At 34.3% G+C, this 18,221-nt stretch overlaps 3 protein-coding genes across 6 annotated transcripts; all 3 read right to left on the bottom strand.

Moving 5' to 3' along the window:
• Positions 1–372: 372 nt before the first annotated feature.
• LOC130727828 (protein PSK SIMULATOR 2-like) lies at positions 373–5,702 on the bottom strand. 3 transcript variants are annotated; one of them, XM_057579083.1, is made up of 13 exons: positions 5,479–5,702; positions 5,102–5,379; positions 3,947–4,260; positions 3,764–3,856; positions 3,545–3,635; positions 3,141–3,234; positions 2,736–2,833; positions 2,482–2,551; positions 1,825–1,922; positions 1,620–1,736; positions 1,390–1,466; positions 1,189–1,233; positions 373–1,101 (listed from the first exon to the last, which is right to left on the bottom strand). In XM_057579083.1, exons 2-13 carry the CDS (start codon positions 5,327–5,329, stop codon positions 603–605), a joined length of 1,824 nt encoding a protein of 607 aa, XP_057435066.1. In that variant the 5' UTR covers positions 5,330–5,379; positions 5,479–5,702; the 3' UTR covers positions 373–602. The 3 variants fall into 3 exon arrangements, with proteins under 3 accessions (XP_057435066.1, XP_057435067.1, XP_057435068.1); XM_057579084.1 differs by having other exon boundaries at positions 5,102–5,352; positions 5,479–5,651; XM_057579085.1 differs by having other exon boundaries at positions 5,102–5,349; positions 5,479–5,651.
• A 5,569-nt stretch (positions 5,703–11,271) lies between these two features.
• Positions 11,272–12,825, bottom strand: LOC130727827 (uncharacterized). Of its 2 annotated transcripts, none has more exons than XM_057579081.1 (4): positions 12,352–12,825; positions 12,203–12,268; positions 12,022–12,096; positions 11,272–11,844 (listed from the first exon to the last, which is right to left on the bottom strand). In XM_057579081.1, exons 1-4 carry the CDS (start codon positions 12,652–12,654, stop codon positions 11,482–11,484), a joined length of 807 nt encoding a protein of 268 aa, XP_057435064.1. In that variant the 5' UTR covers positions 12,655–12,825; the 3' UTR covers positions 11,272–11,481. The 2 variants fall into 2 exon arrangements, with proteins under 2 accessions (XP_057435064.1, XP_057435065.1); XM_057579082.1 differs by having other exon boundaries at positions 12,203–12,265; positions 12,352–12,824.
• Positions 12,826–14,815: 1,990 nt separating this feature from the next.
• Positions 14,816–17,771, bottom strand: LOC130727826 (uncharacterized). The gene is made up of 4 exons (XM_057579080.1): positions 17,481–17,771; positions 17,245–17,379; positions 17,075–17,145; positions 14,816–15,352 (listed from the first exon to the last, which is right to left on the bottom strand). Exons 1-4 carry the CDS (start codon positions 17,655–17,657, stop codon positions 15,040–15,042), a joined length of 696 nt encoding a protein of 231 aa, XP_057435063.1. The 5' UTR covers positions 17,658–17,771; the 3' UTR covers positions 14,816–15,039.
• Between the last annotated feature and the right edge of the window lie 450 nt (positions 17,772–18,221).

Here is an 18,221-nt window from a genome sequence, read left to right as displayed (position 1 = left end):
GCTGTCAATTTGATCAATTACCAATTTGACTTGGTCTTCCAATTTGAGATAACAAACTTGAACCATTAATTTCGACCAAAGCCACTTTGGTATATCTGAAGCATGCATCCAGTGGCCAAGTAGGTCGAAATATAAGGCATGCAAATAGAAATATATTCAAATAACAAAGTGTTGTTCTTGACTCAGGATATTGAAATTTTGGTATTAACACCTAGTTATCGGGATAAAAAATACATCAAACTGGCCGTAGGGGCCTATGACCTTAGTTTACACCTAGCTCAGTTCAAGCCAAATTATTAAATAAGCGTGATTGGACTGTTAGGGTTTATTTGGCCGACTAGGCTGCGAGCATCTACCTAAAGTACTAGCGAGTTGACCAAAACTAGAACAGTATATTGACTAAAAATATGAAGAAAAAAGGAATTCAACTATTTCCATGTACAAAATTAATCTTCAAAAAATAAATCAGGCCTCCCCTAGCTATCTATATATAGACATATACAGAGTTAAAATTAATAAGAAATGAATTATGAGAATTATTGGCAAGCGAGCAGCTAGAATTTCAGCAGACAAAACACAGCAAGAAGATGGAAGAAGTTCCATCATCTCAAGCCATCCATAATATCCAAAGTGTTGTAGTTTTGGCGGCTCACAGTGAATCTTGTACCGAAGAACTCGCTAACAGGTACACTCCCAGCACTTCTGGTCCTAAGCAAATGTCTGGCTTTTGTTTTGTTAGCTGCACCAAGTTCCTCACTTTTGCTAACTCCTGGGCTCCTCCTCCTTGCAATTACCTCCTCTAATAACCTCCTATCCTCTAGAGAAAGTTGAGTTCCTAACGGCTTGTTGCTACTGTCCACAGATAGAATTAGAAACTGTCGCATCTTAGACTGAAATTCATCATGTCCCTTGGGAGGAGATCGTGACGGCATTGGCATTGGTCTTGAGGCATTTTGTCTGGTTCTTACAGAGCTAATCAAATGGTGAAGCCATGCCAACAACTCAATGATGTGAACATCTATCTTCTTCTTATCAGCATAATAAAGAGTCTGGAGGCGAATCAGGTTACTTTCTTTGGTTGTGTTATCACCAAAGTCATTACTGCAATATCAAAAAATTGTTACTAGTTCACATTACATGAGTAAAACACAATCATACCCCAAAGAGAGTTTAAAGTTTATAACTAACCTTGTATTTGCCCATTCACCTACCCATCCAAAACCTTGATGTGCTCTGTCAACAGTATCAATAGAGAAGACAAAAATGTTAAGCATAGAAATTTCAGGGACTTCTAGCCCATTTTCATGTGAGGAATTAAGGCCATCATGAGGTTAAAAAGAAAAGAACAGCAGGGAAAAGAAATCCAAAAAAACACTTGGTATATCTTACTTGATTGTGTTTGTGGCAAATGGTGCAAGCCACTTAAGAGTCTTGTCCATTTCGGCTTTCATTTGAGGGATGGAGGGCTACATAATATTGCAAATTCATTTAGCATAATCTAAAATGAAACAAAACTCAAATCTTCTTGAAGCTGGTGGGGCTACACACACACACACACCCTATAAAGAGGATGAGAAAGTGCAAGACAACAGAAGATATCAAGAAGTGGAAGGGTATACCTCTTTCATGGTAGCAATGGTTTGCAGCCGAGATGGAAGAGCACTTTTAATATTGTTGGGCAAGCTGCGATATAATGTGTCCCTTATATTTGGAGGAAGAGAGGCTGGGCGAGATGCCTGGTGAAACAAACCAGTTATTCAGGAATCAGGACCAGTTTTATTAAGTCAGGTCAATACCAGTTTTATTAGCATGATAGAAACTTACAATCATATTTATCTGATTGATGATGTTAGCATAATGTAGTGCAAGACCAGCTTCACCTAGTCTTTCAGGACCCTTACCATACTTAGCAGCACCATTACCTGCCATGAACCCACAGTTTCATAAAATTTTAGAAGGTTAATCATTGGATGTTCCTATGATTCCGTAATCTGTTTGCTTTACCAAGGATCATGTCATACAGATAGCAGACAAGAGATTCTCTTCAATAGAAAGAGAAGGTGTGTGATTGATAGAGCAAGTTCAGACTTCGAAGCTCAAACTTCAAAACTTACAAGATGTGATAAATTTCTTGGGCAAACTGCTTAATTAAGCACTTGTGAAAATAAGTATTTATCGCATAAGCGTTTATTCATAAGCTAATTTGAGAAACTAACTGAAATAAGTTGAAAATAGGTTATAGCCTATAGATATGCATAAGCTGTTATTCATAAGCTAATATGAAAATAAGCTCAAAACAGCTTATAGGTAGGCCACAAGCTATTTACATAAGCAGCTCTCTCAAAGACTTACATAAGCGCTTATGCTAATAAGATATGTTCAAATAAGCTCTTCCAAACAGGGAGAGCATTAGAAGATGCATATTCTCCAACCTAACGTATAACATTTGCGTTTTAGTTCATAAGAGATATGATTTCATACCATGATTTCCAAGAAACTCACAAATTGCTTGATGTATATAGCTAACAATATCAACGAGCTTTTCAACTATCTGCAATAAGCAAATAAAATTCCAACATAGTAAGACTACAGTTGTAATTTGTAAAATCTGAAGCCATCAAATATTCGGTTCTGCTCACTAATATCCACAACTCCATTCAAATAAGAGAACGTGTGGAAATACTGAACTCAGCAATAGATTCAAAATTAGGAATTCTTCCTTGATAAGAATATACCTCCTCCAAATTTCGGGACCAAAGAGACTTCCTTTTCAAGCTCCTCACAAGCTTTTTTTGATGCTTAAGCTCGCTCTGAAAGATTGTGATACTCTCCCCTACAATTTATAGAGTATAGCTGTCAATCACTAGTAAACTTCTGCAGACTTAAACTTGTAGATGTCCTGCTGATAGTATGTAAGACTGAAAATCAAAACTGATAGCCAGAAACTATTTCTCCGGCAACCCATAATGAATATGTTTCTTCAAAAAAAGGGATTTAATAGCTTATAACTTTTTGTGAGATAATTATTACAAGATATCCATCTTAAATATTAAGATAAGACTGCAAACTAAGCAAGTGAAAAGACATTAAAATCATTTTCGGAAATAATTTAGGGCTAAGTACATTATGAAGTTTCAAACCTTTTAAAGGAATATTTAAGGACTCCATTTCCTTGATCTTCTGCTGATAGTCTTGTTCAAAACGTTCATAAGCATTTAATTCATGGTATAATTCCTACAGAAAAGGTAGAAAAATAGTTATGTAAAGAAGAAACTACTAAACAAAATTCAATTGGAAACCCTAGCTTTAACCAGTGAATCTCTCAAAGTAAATATGTGTATTTCAAGGATCAAGTCTTACATGGCCAAGTTAGAAGTATGCCTAAAAACTGCATACAGATAATATAAAAGATCTATGAATCAAAATTAGGCAGTATACATGCAAGAAACCAAGGTGATGACAATGGCATTGCTCACCCATCAGTTCATTGAGAAATTAAAAACTTATGTAAGTTAAACTTTATTTGAAATGACAATGAGCTTACAGCAGTATGCTGAACAAGATTGGTAAACTCTTGCATTGTCTTTTCTGCCTCTACACGATATTGTTTGCCGCCCATGACATCCAAGTCTAATCTGAAAATATATTTTTGGACAATAATTTTTTAATATGAATTGTTGTGGTCGTAATCATCTAAGAATTCAATCTTTATAAGTTAGGATATTCTTGTCAGTTGTCATTAGCGAGGTATAAAGAAACTCACCTTGAAAAATATCGATCTAGGTTGTGCCACTGTGGGTCTTTACACATGTTTCCAAATCTAGTTACTTCCCTTGAGAAGACAGTGAATTCTTCCCTGGAAATTCCCCAAAAATATGAGATACAGAACGTAAAGGAAATTCAAAGTAACAAGAAACAGCACAATACTCTTTAAACAAGTTAGAACCTTTTGTCGGCCTCGGCAAGACTTATTAACTCCTTCATATCAGTCGAGACTAATTGTTGAATCCCTTTTGATTGTAAAACCTCCTTTTTAAGAAACTGAATGTTCTCTTCAGAAAGTGACTGAAACAAAATTGCTCCTCTGGTTATCGTATTAGCTACTTCAAATGCCAATATGGATATTCTATGCCCTTTAGAAGACATGCCAGAGACAAACCCACTGCCGCTGTTCAACTTTGGCATTCCACTTCCAAGTGTGTCCAGAACTTCTACCGCCCTCTCGCTAGCTTTTCCCAGAAAAGAGACCCTCTGGCCGACCTACGGAGATAACAGACACCAATCATGAAACATTGAAATTCAAATTCGAATACAGAAGTTTCATAACAGATTTCGAGATGCCATCCCAGAAATTCAAAGTGAAAGATTTTGTGCTGCTTATAATTAGACAATTCAAACTTCAAAGTGGTAACAGACTGCATTTGAAGGGGAATCACTTCTTCAGATAAATAAGAATATAGTCCACATCTTGAATAAAGCAAGGTTCATGGGAGGTGAGACCAATTTATGCACTATTTATGTGACACAACGGGTCCTGTAATCTCAATGATCGGTTGACAAAACGGAATCAGTTTTTCCAACCATAAAAGATTATGCCGAGTGCACAAATCTAAGGCAAATACTAACCAGTTCCTGGTTAAGATTTTGAAAATAGTAAGTATCAATGAAAGTAGTGCTTTTTTTCTTAATTCCTAAACTAGTGAGGTCACTGGATAGCTGGACCCTTATCTAATCTAGCCTCTGACTCTCAATTATAAAAACCTATCATGAATTTTCTCAACTAGTCATTCCGACTTGGCAAGCATAAACATGAACTGTTTCCGATTAGTAACAGGCTAACAGCTGGTTTGTGGCAAACCCTATACTCCGTAAATTCTCTCCATATGCAATTAATCTCTAGAACAGTATTAAAGCCCTAATTTCAGTTCAGTTCAGCTCAGCATATCAATTTCAACAGAAACAATCCAAATCAAGCCACTCATAACGCGAAAAAATGCGGCAATTTCTCTACATTCCAAGGGTAAAAAACATGATACAAATCACATTGACAACAGCAACAACCTCATCAACCAAATAAAACGGTGGTGGGTATAAAAGGTACCTGTTTGCCCCCAGATGGACTGGGAGTGGATAAACGAAATTCATCAGTCCCATGATGCTTCTTGTGCTTTCTACTACCTTGACTATAAGACCTAGAATCTGCAAAATTTTCTTTCCGATTTGTAGAACTGTTTTCTTTCTTAACCTTCCCAGAAACCACCAAAGCCTTGTTGTTCCCTACAAGCTCTGCATTTCCCTCAGCCATGCCAGCCGAGCAAACCGCCCCCATTGCACTTCAAATTCAAAGAACTACTACGAATTGAAGAACAAAAATGCACACTGCTCAATCAACAAAAAAAAACATGTATGTAACTTAATAATTCAATTTTGCTTGAATGAGAGAAATAATTGAAATATTCAAAATCGGAGAGAGCGTACCTATTTACAGAGAGAGTTGGGGTTGTTGAAGAATGAAAGACGGAGAAATTGATTGGGAAGAAGAAGAAGGTGAGAATTTACGAGTGTGTGTTAGGTTTGACTATGAACTTGAAGAAACTGAAAGATAGGCATTGATTCATATGGTTGAATTTTGGGGATGAATAATAAATAAATGATTTATGAAAGTAAACAATTAATATTTAATAAATGAAAGAGGAAAGAGGAAAAAGAAGAAGAAGAAGAACGCGGAAATGGAAATTTGACTTTGAGAGACGTGGCAGGCTAGCGATGAATGGAAACGACGACTCTTCTGCGTTCCTTCAGTGTCGTCTACTGCCGTATCAAATCAAATCCAAACGTGAAAACACAGGATGTCCAAAGTCAAGCCCAATTTTGTGGACGATTTATGGATTTTTTTTGGATTCTCAGAAAAACAAATTTCAGTAATTCAAAATTGTGTTCTCTCATTCTAAGTTGTTGTTTTAGTTTATCATTTATTTTTCAAATCAAAATATTACTACCAACCTTTCTTATTTTTTATAAGAATCAAATCATTATTTCATGCTTTTAAAAAATTAGTTAAAGTAGTTTGTAGCATTAAATTTGTTTCAAATTGATATCAAGTATCTAAAAATACCTCAACTCACTCAACCATTCCTAAATAAAAATATCAGCGTGAATCTTCACTTCTTTCTCAGCAACTAAACTAAATAGTGCAATAACTGATTGGATGTCACAAAATACTTTAAGGTAAATTCTCTGATACCCTGAATTTTTTTGGGTATGGTACCCGTATTGAGTAATTTAATAGATTATTATCATGTTATTCAAGGTAAATACTACATCTTTAGATTTTAATTTACTTATCAATTGACTTTATCTTTTTATCTTATGAAATTCATATTTTAATGAAAAATGAATGAGTGGTGGAAATGAATGATGGTGATTGAGATGAGCGTATCTCAGAAAACATAACTCGCAAATCTCACGTCCCTAAGAATGCAACGTTGCATTAATACGATAGAATAAAATCAAACTTTAAATCAGTATATTAAGTCTTTATTATCGAACTAACTCATTTTGGGTATCACGCCTTAAGCTGGCTTAAGGTAACATAGCAAGCACCATATTTTAATTGGGTGTTCGCGGATTGGATTAGTTCATTTTTTAAGGAAAAAATCATCCCATCCAATCTCATTGGTTTTATGATTTTACCATCCAATAGATTTGTCTCAAAATTCAAATCCGAACCTATCCAATTCAATCTACAGCGGTTTGGATTCGACTTATCAGTTTTAGTTTAACTTTTTTCCCTTTAAAAATTACAGTGTATAAATATTAAAAATGTAAATAATTAATCAATACAACAATATAGAATCAATTTAACATTCATAAGGGGGGATGGTGATCTATAGGGAATGAAGAGATTGTAGAGTGAAGGGTCATGGTTCAAATCTTAGCGAAGGAACTAATTTACTAATAATTAACAACTAACATTTGCCTATAAAAAAATTAACATTCATAAATTATAATATAGTCAATTTTTTTTTAAGTTCATAATTATATTTGTTTACTTTAATGCATTTTTGTTCAAATAATTATTTGAATCTCCTTTTATTCAAATATATTTTATAAATATGCATGTGTCATATAATAAATATATAAACATATTAGAATGTAAATATGTAAGTATGAATGCTAGGATAAATGTATAAATAGTAATATGTATTTTGCAAAAGTTCAGTTTTGGAAATAAATCCGATTTGATCCAATAAAAAAATAGTTTTTTTAGTTTTCGGTTTGATTGAATTTTGGTTTATTTGAATTATAGTTTGCCGGTATTGATTGGATTTGATCGATTTTGAACACCCCTACCTATCATGTATTCTTCTAGTATCACTAGTTGATATAGTCCTTTTAAATTTATAGCCCTACCACTTGTTGATATAGTCCTTAGAAATATTAATGGAGAGGAACTTCTCTCAAAACTCCGAGAGTTTCTATTTGTATTCTCCTTTAGCTATGTGTTCACTCATATAGAGTTTGTGAAGACAGTGCAATTTTATATAGTCCTTAGAAATTTAGAGAGAAGATAACCAAATCATATATCAGTGATCCAAATTTTAATTACAATGTCCTTATATAGTACTTCCTCCGTTCCTATATATAAGTCACAAATAACTAATTCTCTTAGATTAAGAAAAGTAGTTATTAGTAATAAATTTGTAAAAAAAATGATTTACTTTCCTAGATTACCCTTATTTACTTTCCTATGATTTTCTCTCTCCAAGTTAATACTTCTAAAGTTTATCATCTCTTTCATATTAAATATGAGGGTGAACTTGGAAAAAATTATTTAATGCTTCCTTGATATTAGAAAGTGACTTATATTTTGTAACAAAAATTTTTCAAAAAATGTGACTTATAATAGGGAACGGAGGGAGTACTAATTAAGAGATCAGTTGTTGGTAAATTATATGTTTCAATTCCTCAAAAAATAAAATTATATGTTTCAAAAAAACAATTATCCATATAACATACTTCATCCTTCCCCTATTATAAGTCACTCTTTTTGAGTTTTTCTTGTCTCATCATATAAGTTATTTTACATTATCTATGAAACATTAATTATATTTTTCCATGTTTACCCTCATATTTAATACTCCACATTCAAAGAATTTTTATGTTCTCAAAATTTTGCTTGATTTCCAAGACCCTTATAGTTTAAAGGTAGTGGAATGTTAATATGGAGAGAGAATTTCATATGAGGGTGATTTTGGAAAGTGTCTTAATTTGAAAAACTACAAATTTATTGCTCTTAACAATTTTTCTTAATCCTAGAGAATTGAGTAAAAGTGACTTATAATAGAGGACGAAGGGAGTAATAAGTAATTAGAATTTGGATGCCGAAAGAAAGAAAGCAAGAGAAAATCATATAAATAAAAATGGAAACAAGATAAGATGATGAGAAAATTAGTGACTTTTAAATATTAAAAATTGATGTAAAAAAAGAAAAAAATTAAATGAAAATTTTACAATCTATTAATTTGTTAAGATGATAAAATTAAATAAGAAGAAATAAAATCAATAATTAATGCGCTGTCATTTCTGCCTTGGTGTTTTCCGTCACTTAAAATTTGCATTTACAATCTCTTTTTATCTTAATTAACTAAATGAAAGAAAATGATATATTAAAAAAAGTGAAAATCTTTCAAAAAAAAAAAAGTGAAAATCGAATTGAAAGCAGAGATCATAGTAAAGAGATACAGGGGAGAGGGAAGATCAGGAAATAAGAAGATGAAGAAGCGCATCAGAGTCATGGAAGTATGATGATAAATCATCACTCGCAAAATACTACGAGCTTCTCATAATCCAAAATTCAACTCTCATCACTTGCCTTCTTAATTAACATCCACTTGCATATAAAATAATAATAACAATCATAAGCTGCTGATAAATAACTGAGATTGTAGGGTCAGTGACCACAACAAAATAGACAGATATTATTCTGACGAAGCAGAAGATAGATAGATATCGAAGGAAGAGAGAAATGGTGTACTTGGCGGCCTTCAATTTGCTTTTTATAATGGAATGGAAGACTTGGAAACCCTAGGATTACGAATCTTCACTGTTACGATTTTTATGGGCTTTCCTTCCTTCCTTCCTCTGTTTTCGGACTTTGGGTTAACAAAAAATTAAACTCAAAATTATATTTATGGGAAGAAAAAGTCAAAACAAAACAAATTTATGTAAATACTTCTACTGGATGATAAATCAATTAAAACATTAAATATATTTTGAAATTTTTTTGGAAATTAATATAACTTATAGAAAATTTAATTTATAGAAATTTAGTTTAACCATGAATTACATCTCTTTCTATTTAGCGATGTTTTATTGAAAAATTTAAGTATAGATTAAATATATTAAGAAAGTTAATAAATATACTTCAACTTATAAATTTTAAAAATGTCACTTATTTTGGTAACAATTGATTGATTGATTCATACTCAATATTATAACAAAGAGAGATATTAATAATTAAATGGGTTGATTTGCATTTTGTCTCTTAAGTAAGTGATTGAATGTTTAATTCTCAACTCTTGTGGAAAATATTCATTGGCCAACACTCTACTTTCAACTCAAATGGAAGGAGAGGAGGTCAAACCTCAACCCAGTGTTTTTTTTTTAACATGGTTCATCCAATTAAAAAGAAACGAGGGACATTGAAGCCGGTACATCAGATTGGATTAAGTCAACAAAAATCGAAGGAATCTTCTGAATCCACACAACATCACCCAGACTAAAAGAAGTCTTAGCCAAAGCGTCAACGATAATATTACACATTTGACGAATAAAAAGAAAATCAAAACCATCAAAGTTTGAAAGCAACAAACGACAATCATTGTGAATAGTAGCTAAAATAAAAGAACCACCACCATGCCTCCAGGCATCAAACAACCCAAAGACAATCGGTCTCCACACAGACTTTGCAAAAGCAAAGGAGTGTCCGCCGAAGGAAAAGGGCCTCAGCAAGAAGAGGTGATCCTTCCAATGTCTTTCTCGCCTAGATTGCTTAATATGCATCTTCTTTTTTTGTCATATGCATAAAAAATTGGTCGACCAAAAAAATGCATTAAAAATTGATTTGGATTTGGCCTTTCATTGTATTTGTACCAACTCTGCAAGTAATTTGGCCCATCTAACTTTGGGCCGTGATCTTATATACTTCGTTTCATTGACCCAAAAGTAACACCAATGCTCAAGACTCAAGTAATGTCATATTGTGTTGACCAAAAAAAAAAAAAAAGTAATGTCATATTGTGCAATAGTTGACTCTCTCTTGAACTATAAAAAAAAAGTAACTCTCTTCCCCCCACTCCCTCATCTCTCTCTAATCTCCATGTCATATTTTTGGGAAGAATCTCTATGTCATTGACTAAGCATCTTTGTTTTTTCATTTTCTAGCAATAGTTTTTAATGACTTGTTAGAGCAAGTACGCTTGTGCTTTAAGTATCTATCTGTTTTTGTTCCTTCAGTGATTCTAAGTGCCGCTTGACCTATCATTAATCATTACATTCATTTGACTGAAAAAACACCTCACTTATGTATCATAATCCACCTAATGCATGAAGGAAAGGTTTTGAAAATTGAAACACCAAGAGCTTAAGTAATCTGACTGTACTACTGTTTAGAAAAAACCACTGTCATCAAATTAACTTCATGATATCATGTAATACAATAAAATTTAGTCATGCTATAAAAAAAATAGTCGAGGTTGAAATTCTTGCTCGCAAAGTACATTGTCTTCCATCAGGGAATATTTCAGTCAGAAAGACTACAAAATGTATCTGATCCAAATAAGCACATCCACTAGCAACTTTTATGCCTAAATAAGGTAGTAGTAACAAACAAGAAATGGTAGTACTTCATAGTTCATACTTTATATGCAATTATTTTCCTACATGCTAAGGATGTTGGCAGCAAGCTAATAATGTAAAATTAATGATAACGTTTATTGTCAAAAGAGGCACAAAAAGAACACTTTAGCTATGTGGGTGGCTCTCAACCTGTCATATTAGCAATTCCATTAGTTTAGGATTTAATTGCTATTATATTCTGAGAACAAATTTGACACACCCATATCTTAGATGAAAATCTTGATTGCACAAACCAATGTTTGATTGATCTTTTATTGGACCATATATGAGACAGATTGAAAACTTCACAGTTTATCCTCATAAACTAATCCTAATTTTTTGTAAAATCACACCTCAAAACTCAGTCAGAACTCAGAAACTCTATTGTAAATGATTCAATAAACATAAATCCAACAAAATCTTCCCCAATATACAATCTTCCCACTAACCTTAGCCAAAAAAATCTCTTGAAACTTCAAAGGAAGACCAAAAAGAAAGAATTGGAAAAAAAAGGAAAGATTTTTCTGTCTGAATTATATGATAATTAGAAAAAGAATATCAATATCAATATCAATATAATCATCATCTAAAAGAGTAACGGTTTTTGTTACTTCCGATTGGATTCTTGACCCTTTGAATCTGAAGTCTATTGTGCCTCGCCTGCGCCGCCGCCATGGTCCTACACAGATTCGTACTAGCCTCAGCCTCCTCACTCACTTCAACCGCCACGCGCTCCTCCTCCTCCTCCTCACATGGCATGTTCAGATCAGGAATTTTACTGGGCCCCACATCGCCACTGGTTGAATCTCCCAACGACGTCGTTCCCTTGCCACGCGCTGCAGCGCCGTCACCGTCACTCACTCGGGGTGGCTCAGCCGTCTGCCTCACGACCAAAGGCCGATGCTCCGCCGTGCCGGAGTGTTGCAAAATTGAACCAACAATCAGCTGTAACAAAAAAAAAACGTAAATCAAATCAAATCAAAATCAAAGGTTGGACCTGGACCCACCAAAAGAAAAGAGATAAAGCAAATTAAATATAACCAGAGAAAGATACCATATCCCCAAACAAAAAATAAAATTAAAAAGATAATCTGAATTATTTATTATTGTTATTATTATTACCTCACGTTTTTTGGTTTTCAACTTGGAATTGAAATCCTTCAATCGTTGTAAATAACTCTTCACAGTCTGTATCTCCTGTTTGATTCACAACCAGTTAGCAACATCAAGAACAAGAACAAGAAGAACAAAAATTCCAGAAAAAAAAAAAACAGAGTAAAACAGAGAGTAAGTGATGACTCACTCCTTGAAGCAATTCATTGTCTTTGGTGATTACTTCAGCAACATTCAGGTAGTGTTCTCGTTTCTGCTAATTTCAAAAGATCAATCAAAAATTGAAAACTAAAGAAATTGATTAGATGGGAAACGAAGAAAGAAGAGAAAGAAACTCACCCGTTTGAGCGAAACGTTTCTTCTGAAGACTGATGGGTTGTTGTTGTTGTTGTCGTCAGATTCACTGGGGGAGAACGATAAAGGGGTGGCGGGGCTAGAAACCTCTGCTTTGAGCGGCGGCGGCGGCGGCGGGTGATGGTGATGGTGACGAGGAGAAGGATATGGGGAGACGTTAATCGCAGATCTCCTCTTCTTGCATCCCCAGGTGAATGGGAATCCACGGGCACGGTCGAATTTGAAAATCAGAGCTGGCAGATCAACGAGGATTTCTGCAACTTCCTTCTCGCGTAGAGTTATTGGCATGGTGGCAGAGACAGAGGAAGAAACAACAAACCCACACACACTCACGCTTGATCGTCTAAATCGAAATCGCCATTGGAGAACAAGGTTTATCCAAGCAGCGAGGAGAGAGAAGGGTTAGAGAGAGAAAGAGTGAAGAGTGAACCACTCGCTTCTTTCTCTCTATGCGCTAAATATAAGGGGAATTTCTGAAATCCTTCGCGAGTCTCTAGGCTTGAACACGTGTCATGTCTTGGAGAATTGAGGTGACTAGGGTTTATGGTTACCTCTTTTTTGGTTTATGGTTGCTTCTTTTTTTTATAATTTTTTTTAATGTTTATGGCTACTTCAAGTAATTTTTTAATGCTTATGTTTATCTCTTTTCAATTTTCATTGCCTTGGTGGTGGTGATGCTGCTGCTGCTTAGAAATTGGACTGAATTTGTTGTGTTTTTTGTGTGGGTGTGACTGACTAAATTCAATGACAATGGACAAAATTATAATTTTACTTTTCCTTATTTAGTCAAGGTGAATAAATTATTATATTTTATTCATATTTAATATTTTGTAACTTTTTTTACAATAGGAAAGATTAATATTTTGTAATTAATTCACCCCTCTCTTTTTGTTTTAAAAATGTTTAAAATATTTTACAATGAGGCTAAGCGCTTGTTTTTGTCAGCATTTGCATTTGATACAATTGATTTTAGGAAATTTAATTTTAATAAAGCAAGTTGAAAATAAAGTGATTTATATTAATTTGGGTACATTTATAGAAAAAAGATGAGTTTTGTTGAATAATGTTTTATAATTCGGTTGTAAAATTTCTTAATTGATTATGATGAATGAATAAGCTACTATGAAACTGAAACTACTGAAGTTAACTTTGACTTTGACTTTGAACTTGAATCTCATAATTAGGAGATGAAGATTACGATGTTATTTGTTTGTGTATAAAACATTGGACTTGATTCTTGATTTTAACTCAGCTTCATCTTTTTCGTTCTCATTGTGTCCTTTATTAGTATAGATCAGCAGAGTGCATTGGAGATGAGTACTCATAAAACACTTTACGTTAAAATGAACAAAGCTAAAAAGAGAATAACTTGTCACATATTTATGAGAGTGTTTATGTGTTTGGATTTTAGTTGGTTTCACACTAATAGCACATTTTGGTCTTATCTGTGAAGAAAAAATTGCTAATAGAACCAAAGGATGGATGAATTGAGAGTGTGCTTTTACTTTTCTTTTCAATTTTAAGCAAACACACATAATATAGGGGTATATCCCTAAAGATATAAGATATCTCACAAGATTGTGATAACTAAATATATCGAATTAAGTGATATTAATCATAACACTATTGATATGGACTTTTAGTCATCAATAATTCAATAGTGTAAATTGTGGAATAATCTTTAGGGATGAATTTTACTTGTAAAACACTGCACAGACAAATGGATGAATTTTACCAAGTTTTCCCTAAAGCAATACAGACAAATGGATGAATTTTACTTGTAAATTGTCTTTGACAATATATGACTTCTTCACAAGAAAACACCAAACCTAATAGGTGTGGTAAATGTCTTTTTTAAAAATTGTTATATCTTGCGAAACTATCAAACAATAAAACAAATTTGGTGGTGGCAACTCGCAACTCGCTCGTGGAAGACATAATTCTCATGTACAACTTGCTCTAAATGGAAACTCTAAAGTATAGGAAAGCAGGGGATAATTGGTAGATAGTTCTTTCAAGTAAGTTCAAAATTCTTAGCGCTTTGCATCAAAAGAAATTTGTCAGGAAAGATAATTTTTTTAATAATTTATAAAGAAGGTATTAATATCTGCTGAGATACCTTTGAAGGAAAAATAAAAATGTTGGCAAATAAGGCAGTAACATAAAGCGTTGTTACTGTCATAACTCATAAGTCCTTCTAAATTCTAATACATTAGTCAAAAAGGTACTAAAACAGTGTTATAAAAGCATATTTATCACTATATAAAATAATGCTTAGCCAGTCCAATTTTTCCTAAAATTTGATATATTTTTTTAAAAAAGAGCGTTCACTCTAACTTGGGGATAAATCTTTAAATAAAGTTTTGCACCAGGTATTAAACTTAATTAACAACATAAGAACCCTAACTTAATTCTTGAGAGTCCCAGGTTTATATGAGTACTAGATGCCTTTAAACAAAAGTAAAACACAACATAGAAAAGGGTTCAGTATTTGAATCAATGATGAATTTAAGGTTTACGGCATAGTCTCAAAGGGGCCATACACAAGTGCTAAACACTAAACTAAATGCTCTGTAAACGCCATGTGCACTCTTAAAGACCTAAGTTATGTCAGCAGAAACAAATGGTAGTAGAAGTATCCAAGGATTTTATCGGCGTCAATGAAGAGCATAATCAAGCTACTTTTTTCCTCTTCTTTGCTGGTGCTTTTGAACCAGTGCCATAATCAGAGTCATCATCCTCGGAGCTTATCGACTCAGATTTTCTCTTCTTGGGCGGCGCCTTTGATGCGGAGTTCGTTGCCTTCTTTGTAAGGGAAGGTGCAGGGGAGGGTGTACTTTTTTTCGTAACTGTAACAGATTTTGTGCTGCTCTTCACAACAGCTACAGCCTTAACTGGAGAAGTGAGCTTATGCAGACCTTTCTTTTGCTTCTTCTCGAATACTTTCAGAGCAGTCTCTTTAGGAAGCAACCCCGATTCCATCAACCTGCAGTTAGATTCAGATTATCTTGTTAAAATAAGGGTTAACATTTGACTAACCGTATATATTTAAGTGTCAACCAATGCAATAACTAAGGTTTCTCACTAATTTTTAAGTACCATTTATTTATAAATGGCACCACATGGTTCACTATATGTCTATTTGTTGTCTAACAATAGAGTAAAACTATTAACATTGTGAGTCAATTTCTTTCAATCAACAAAAAACTGAAAAACTTCTAATAGAAAGAAACAGGAAAATTAAACATTTGTTTCCAAAACTTCCAAGCTAGGCCAGTGGGGTGGTGAGAGATGGTGAACAGTCCAACTAATGGAAACTCTAGAAGCTTCAAGGAACAGGTTATACATCTATTGAAATGAAAAATCAGAAAAAAGAACGTGAAGATAAGCCTGAAACAATTCTGAAAGCAAACATATCATTGTTCTGATGCTCACAACAGTGATAAACATGAGCGTAGTTGAACTAAAATACTCAAAAAAACTGATGGCAGATGTAGCACTTTAATCATGAAAACTGCAAATCCAATGTAGACAGAATGACAGAAATGGTAGATAGAATATTATGAGAAGGTTTGAGAAATAAGCTTGTCCTCTATTTAGAGCTAGTTTGGATTTGCAGGAAAAGAAATGATAAAATGAGTTCACATAGCTGTGACTGTGAGTCTTCTAAATAATAGCTTCCAGCCGTTAAAAACCAACTTCTAAATCTCAAAATTTTCAGAAGCTCTGTTATCTAACTTCTTCATAAGCATCTATAAATTTATAAGCACTTTTTCATAAGATAAGAACCAAATACTAATCTCAGTTGAAAACCGATCATATGCTAGAAGCTAGCCCAAATTGGGCGCAAGTTGTAAACTACTAGTATAAGAAAACATCAATTCCATTTAGCTCACCCACAAAAGCACATGGACAGATGTGGAGGTGTGCAATTTACAACCACTTAGCTGGTTTTGGGATTGGGAACTAAAGGGGCAGTGTATGCTTATAAACTGTCGTGATTAAGAATATGTATCCTTAAGAGGGGAAAACTTAATTATCTTTCATCACATCATGGTTAAACTTAATCTTTGAGCTAACAAATGCTCCATTGCCCCACAACTCCAAACTCATCTTCAGGTCAAGAATCAAAGTTTGTCTATCTCATTCTGAGAAAGGTGACAGATTAGACAATCGCGAGGAGGGAAAAAAAAGAAAAAACTTAGACTCTTTGTGCCCTAAAAATGGCTTCTGGTTTGCCTGAACAGAAGCTATTGCTCATGCACCTTAAAGTGAGAACAGAATCCGGTCCAAGCTTACAAGTTGGTATATTACTAGGCACTGAGGCCAAGCATCGTGTGTGTTTAGACTTTAGATACCAACTGATTTAACATGAAAGCACATTCAGCTCAATCCAGAAGAGGAGTTCCGATCACTTTTTTCCTCTAAGTGAGTGAGTGCTAACGCCAATTAGCACTGACCGTCTGACCCTAACTGGTATCCAAACATACACAGGTCATATAGAAACTGGAGAGGTTCTATTGAGCCTAAAGCTCACATTTTAACAACAGGGTTTTATTCCATGAAGCTCAAGGTTATGCATGAATTATCAAGTGCATTATAATTCAATCAGCTGTAAAATGTTGCCTTGATTGGCAATTGTCTAATAGTTACAATGTTACATCACAGAAACCAATTCTTCTACACTTGTTAAAAATGAAAAACTCACCAAATTTGTGACATTTCACTACTGGGAATTTGCTCGTACAATGTCTCATAGAAAATCCTAAGAGGGTCTTTCTGAAAAGCGAGAAAGCAAAAGATTAGTGAAAAAAGAGGTAAAAAAAAACATGAAATCTAAGAGTGAGTGAGTAATATGAATAGGTTAAGATTACAAACCTCCTCAGGTGGATCTCGTTTCTGACCAGGTAAATCATAAACCTTCTTCTCTCTCTTCTTGGGTGTCTCTGCAACCTTCTTCTTCGTCTCTTGTTTTTCTTCTTCCTCCTTTACATTTTTCTTTTTCTTCACCTCCTTCATGAATTCAACATCCCCAAATAATAATCAAACAACAGTACCCTAATAATAATAAATTGAATAACTAATATAAATGTGTTAGGTTAGGTCATTGAAACCTTGGAAACGGTGGTTCTTTTAGCGATGGGCATGTCGTCGTCGTCGCTGTAATTGAGTTCCTTCTTGGCATTGGAGCGAGACGCCGGGGTAACGGGTTTTTTCTTGGCATTTGCAGTTTTCTTGGGAACCGAATTCTCCTCCTCTGTTTTCACGATATTCGAATCTTCCGACGGCATTGCCAATGAGAAAGAGAAAGAGGGTGTGAAGTTGCAGCAACAGCAGAATGGGGTAATCGAAACAGGAAGAGTGAGTGTCTGAGAGAGACAAACATACACCTGCGGTGGGGTTTCGAATTCCTAAACTGCGCGTTTTGGATATGTTTGGAACAGACAAAATTGGGCTGGGCTGGGCTGGGCTGGACACTAAAAGGCCTTCCATTTGAACAAAATTCTAAGAGGGTATTGTCCTTTCCACCCAAAATAAAAATATATATACGTAGGCCACTTTAGACCTTTTCTGTAGGAGTATTATCATTCCGTGAATGAGATCACTAGGTTCTCTTCATCTACGGTGGTGGTGTGTTTCCTTGTTCAGCTTTCCTAGTGCGGCAGATCAAGTTGCGTGGTCACGACGAAGGTGTACCTGCAGAAGATACTTTGAAGCTTAAGTCAGCTAGAGAGTAAAGATAAAATCTTTGAATCTAAGAAGAACTTGGAGTATTGCATAATGAGCAAAGCGTTTTGTAAATGAACGATTGCACCTGTATTAATATGCTCGAAGTTCCTCGTCGATCATTGTCA

This window comes from Lotus japonicus, chromosome 1 (genome assembly GCF_012489685.1).
Source record: "Lotus japonicus ecotype B-129 chromosome 1, LjGifu_v1.2".
NCBI classification, from domain to species: domain Eukaryota; kingdom Viridiplantae; phylum Streptophyta; class Magnoliopsida; order Fabales; family Fabaceae; genus Lotus; species Lotus japonicus.
The sequence above is the reverse complement of the archived record's forward strand: the minus strand, read 5'-3'. Positions and strand labels throughout refer to the sequence as shown.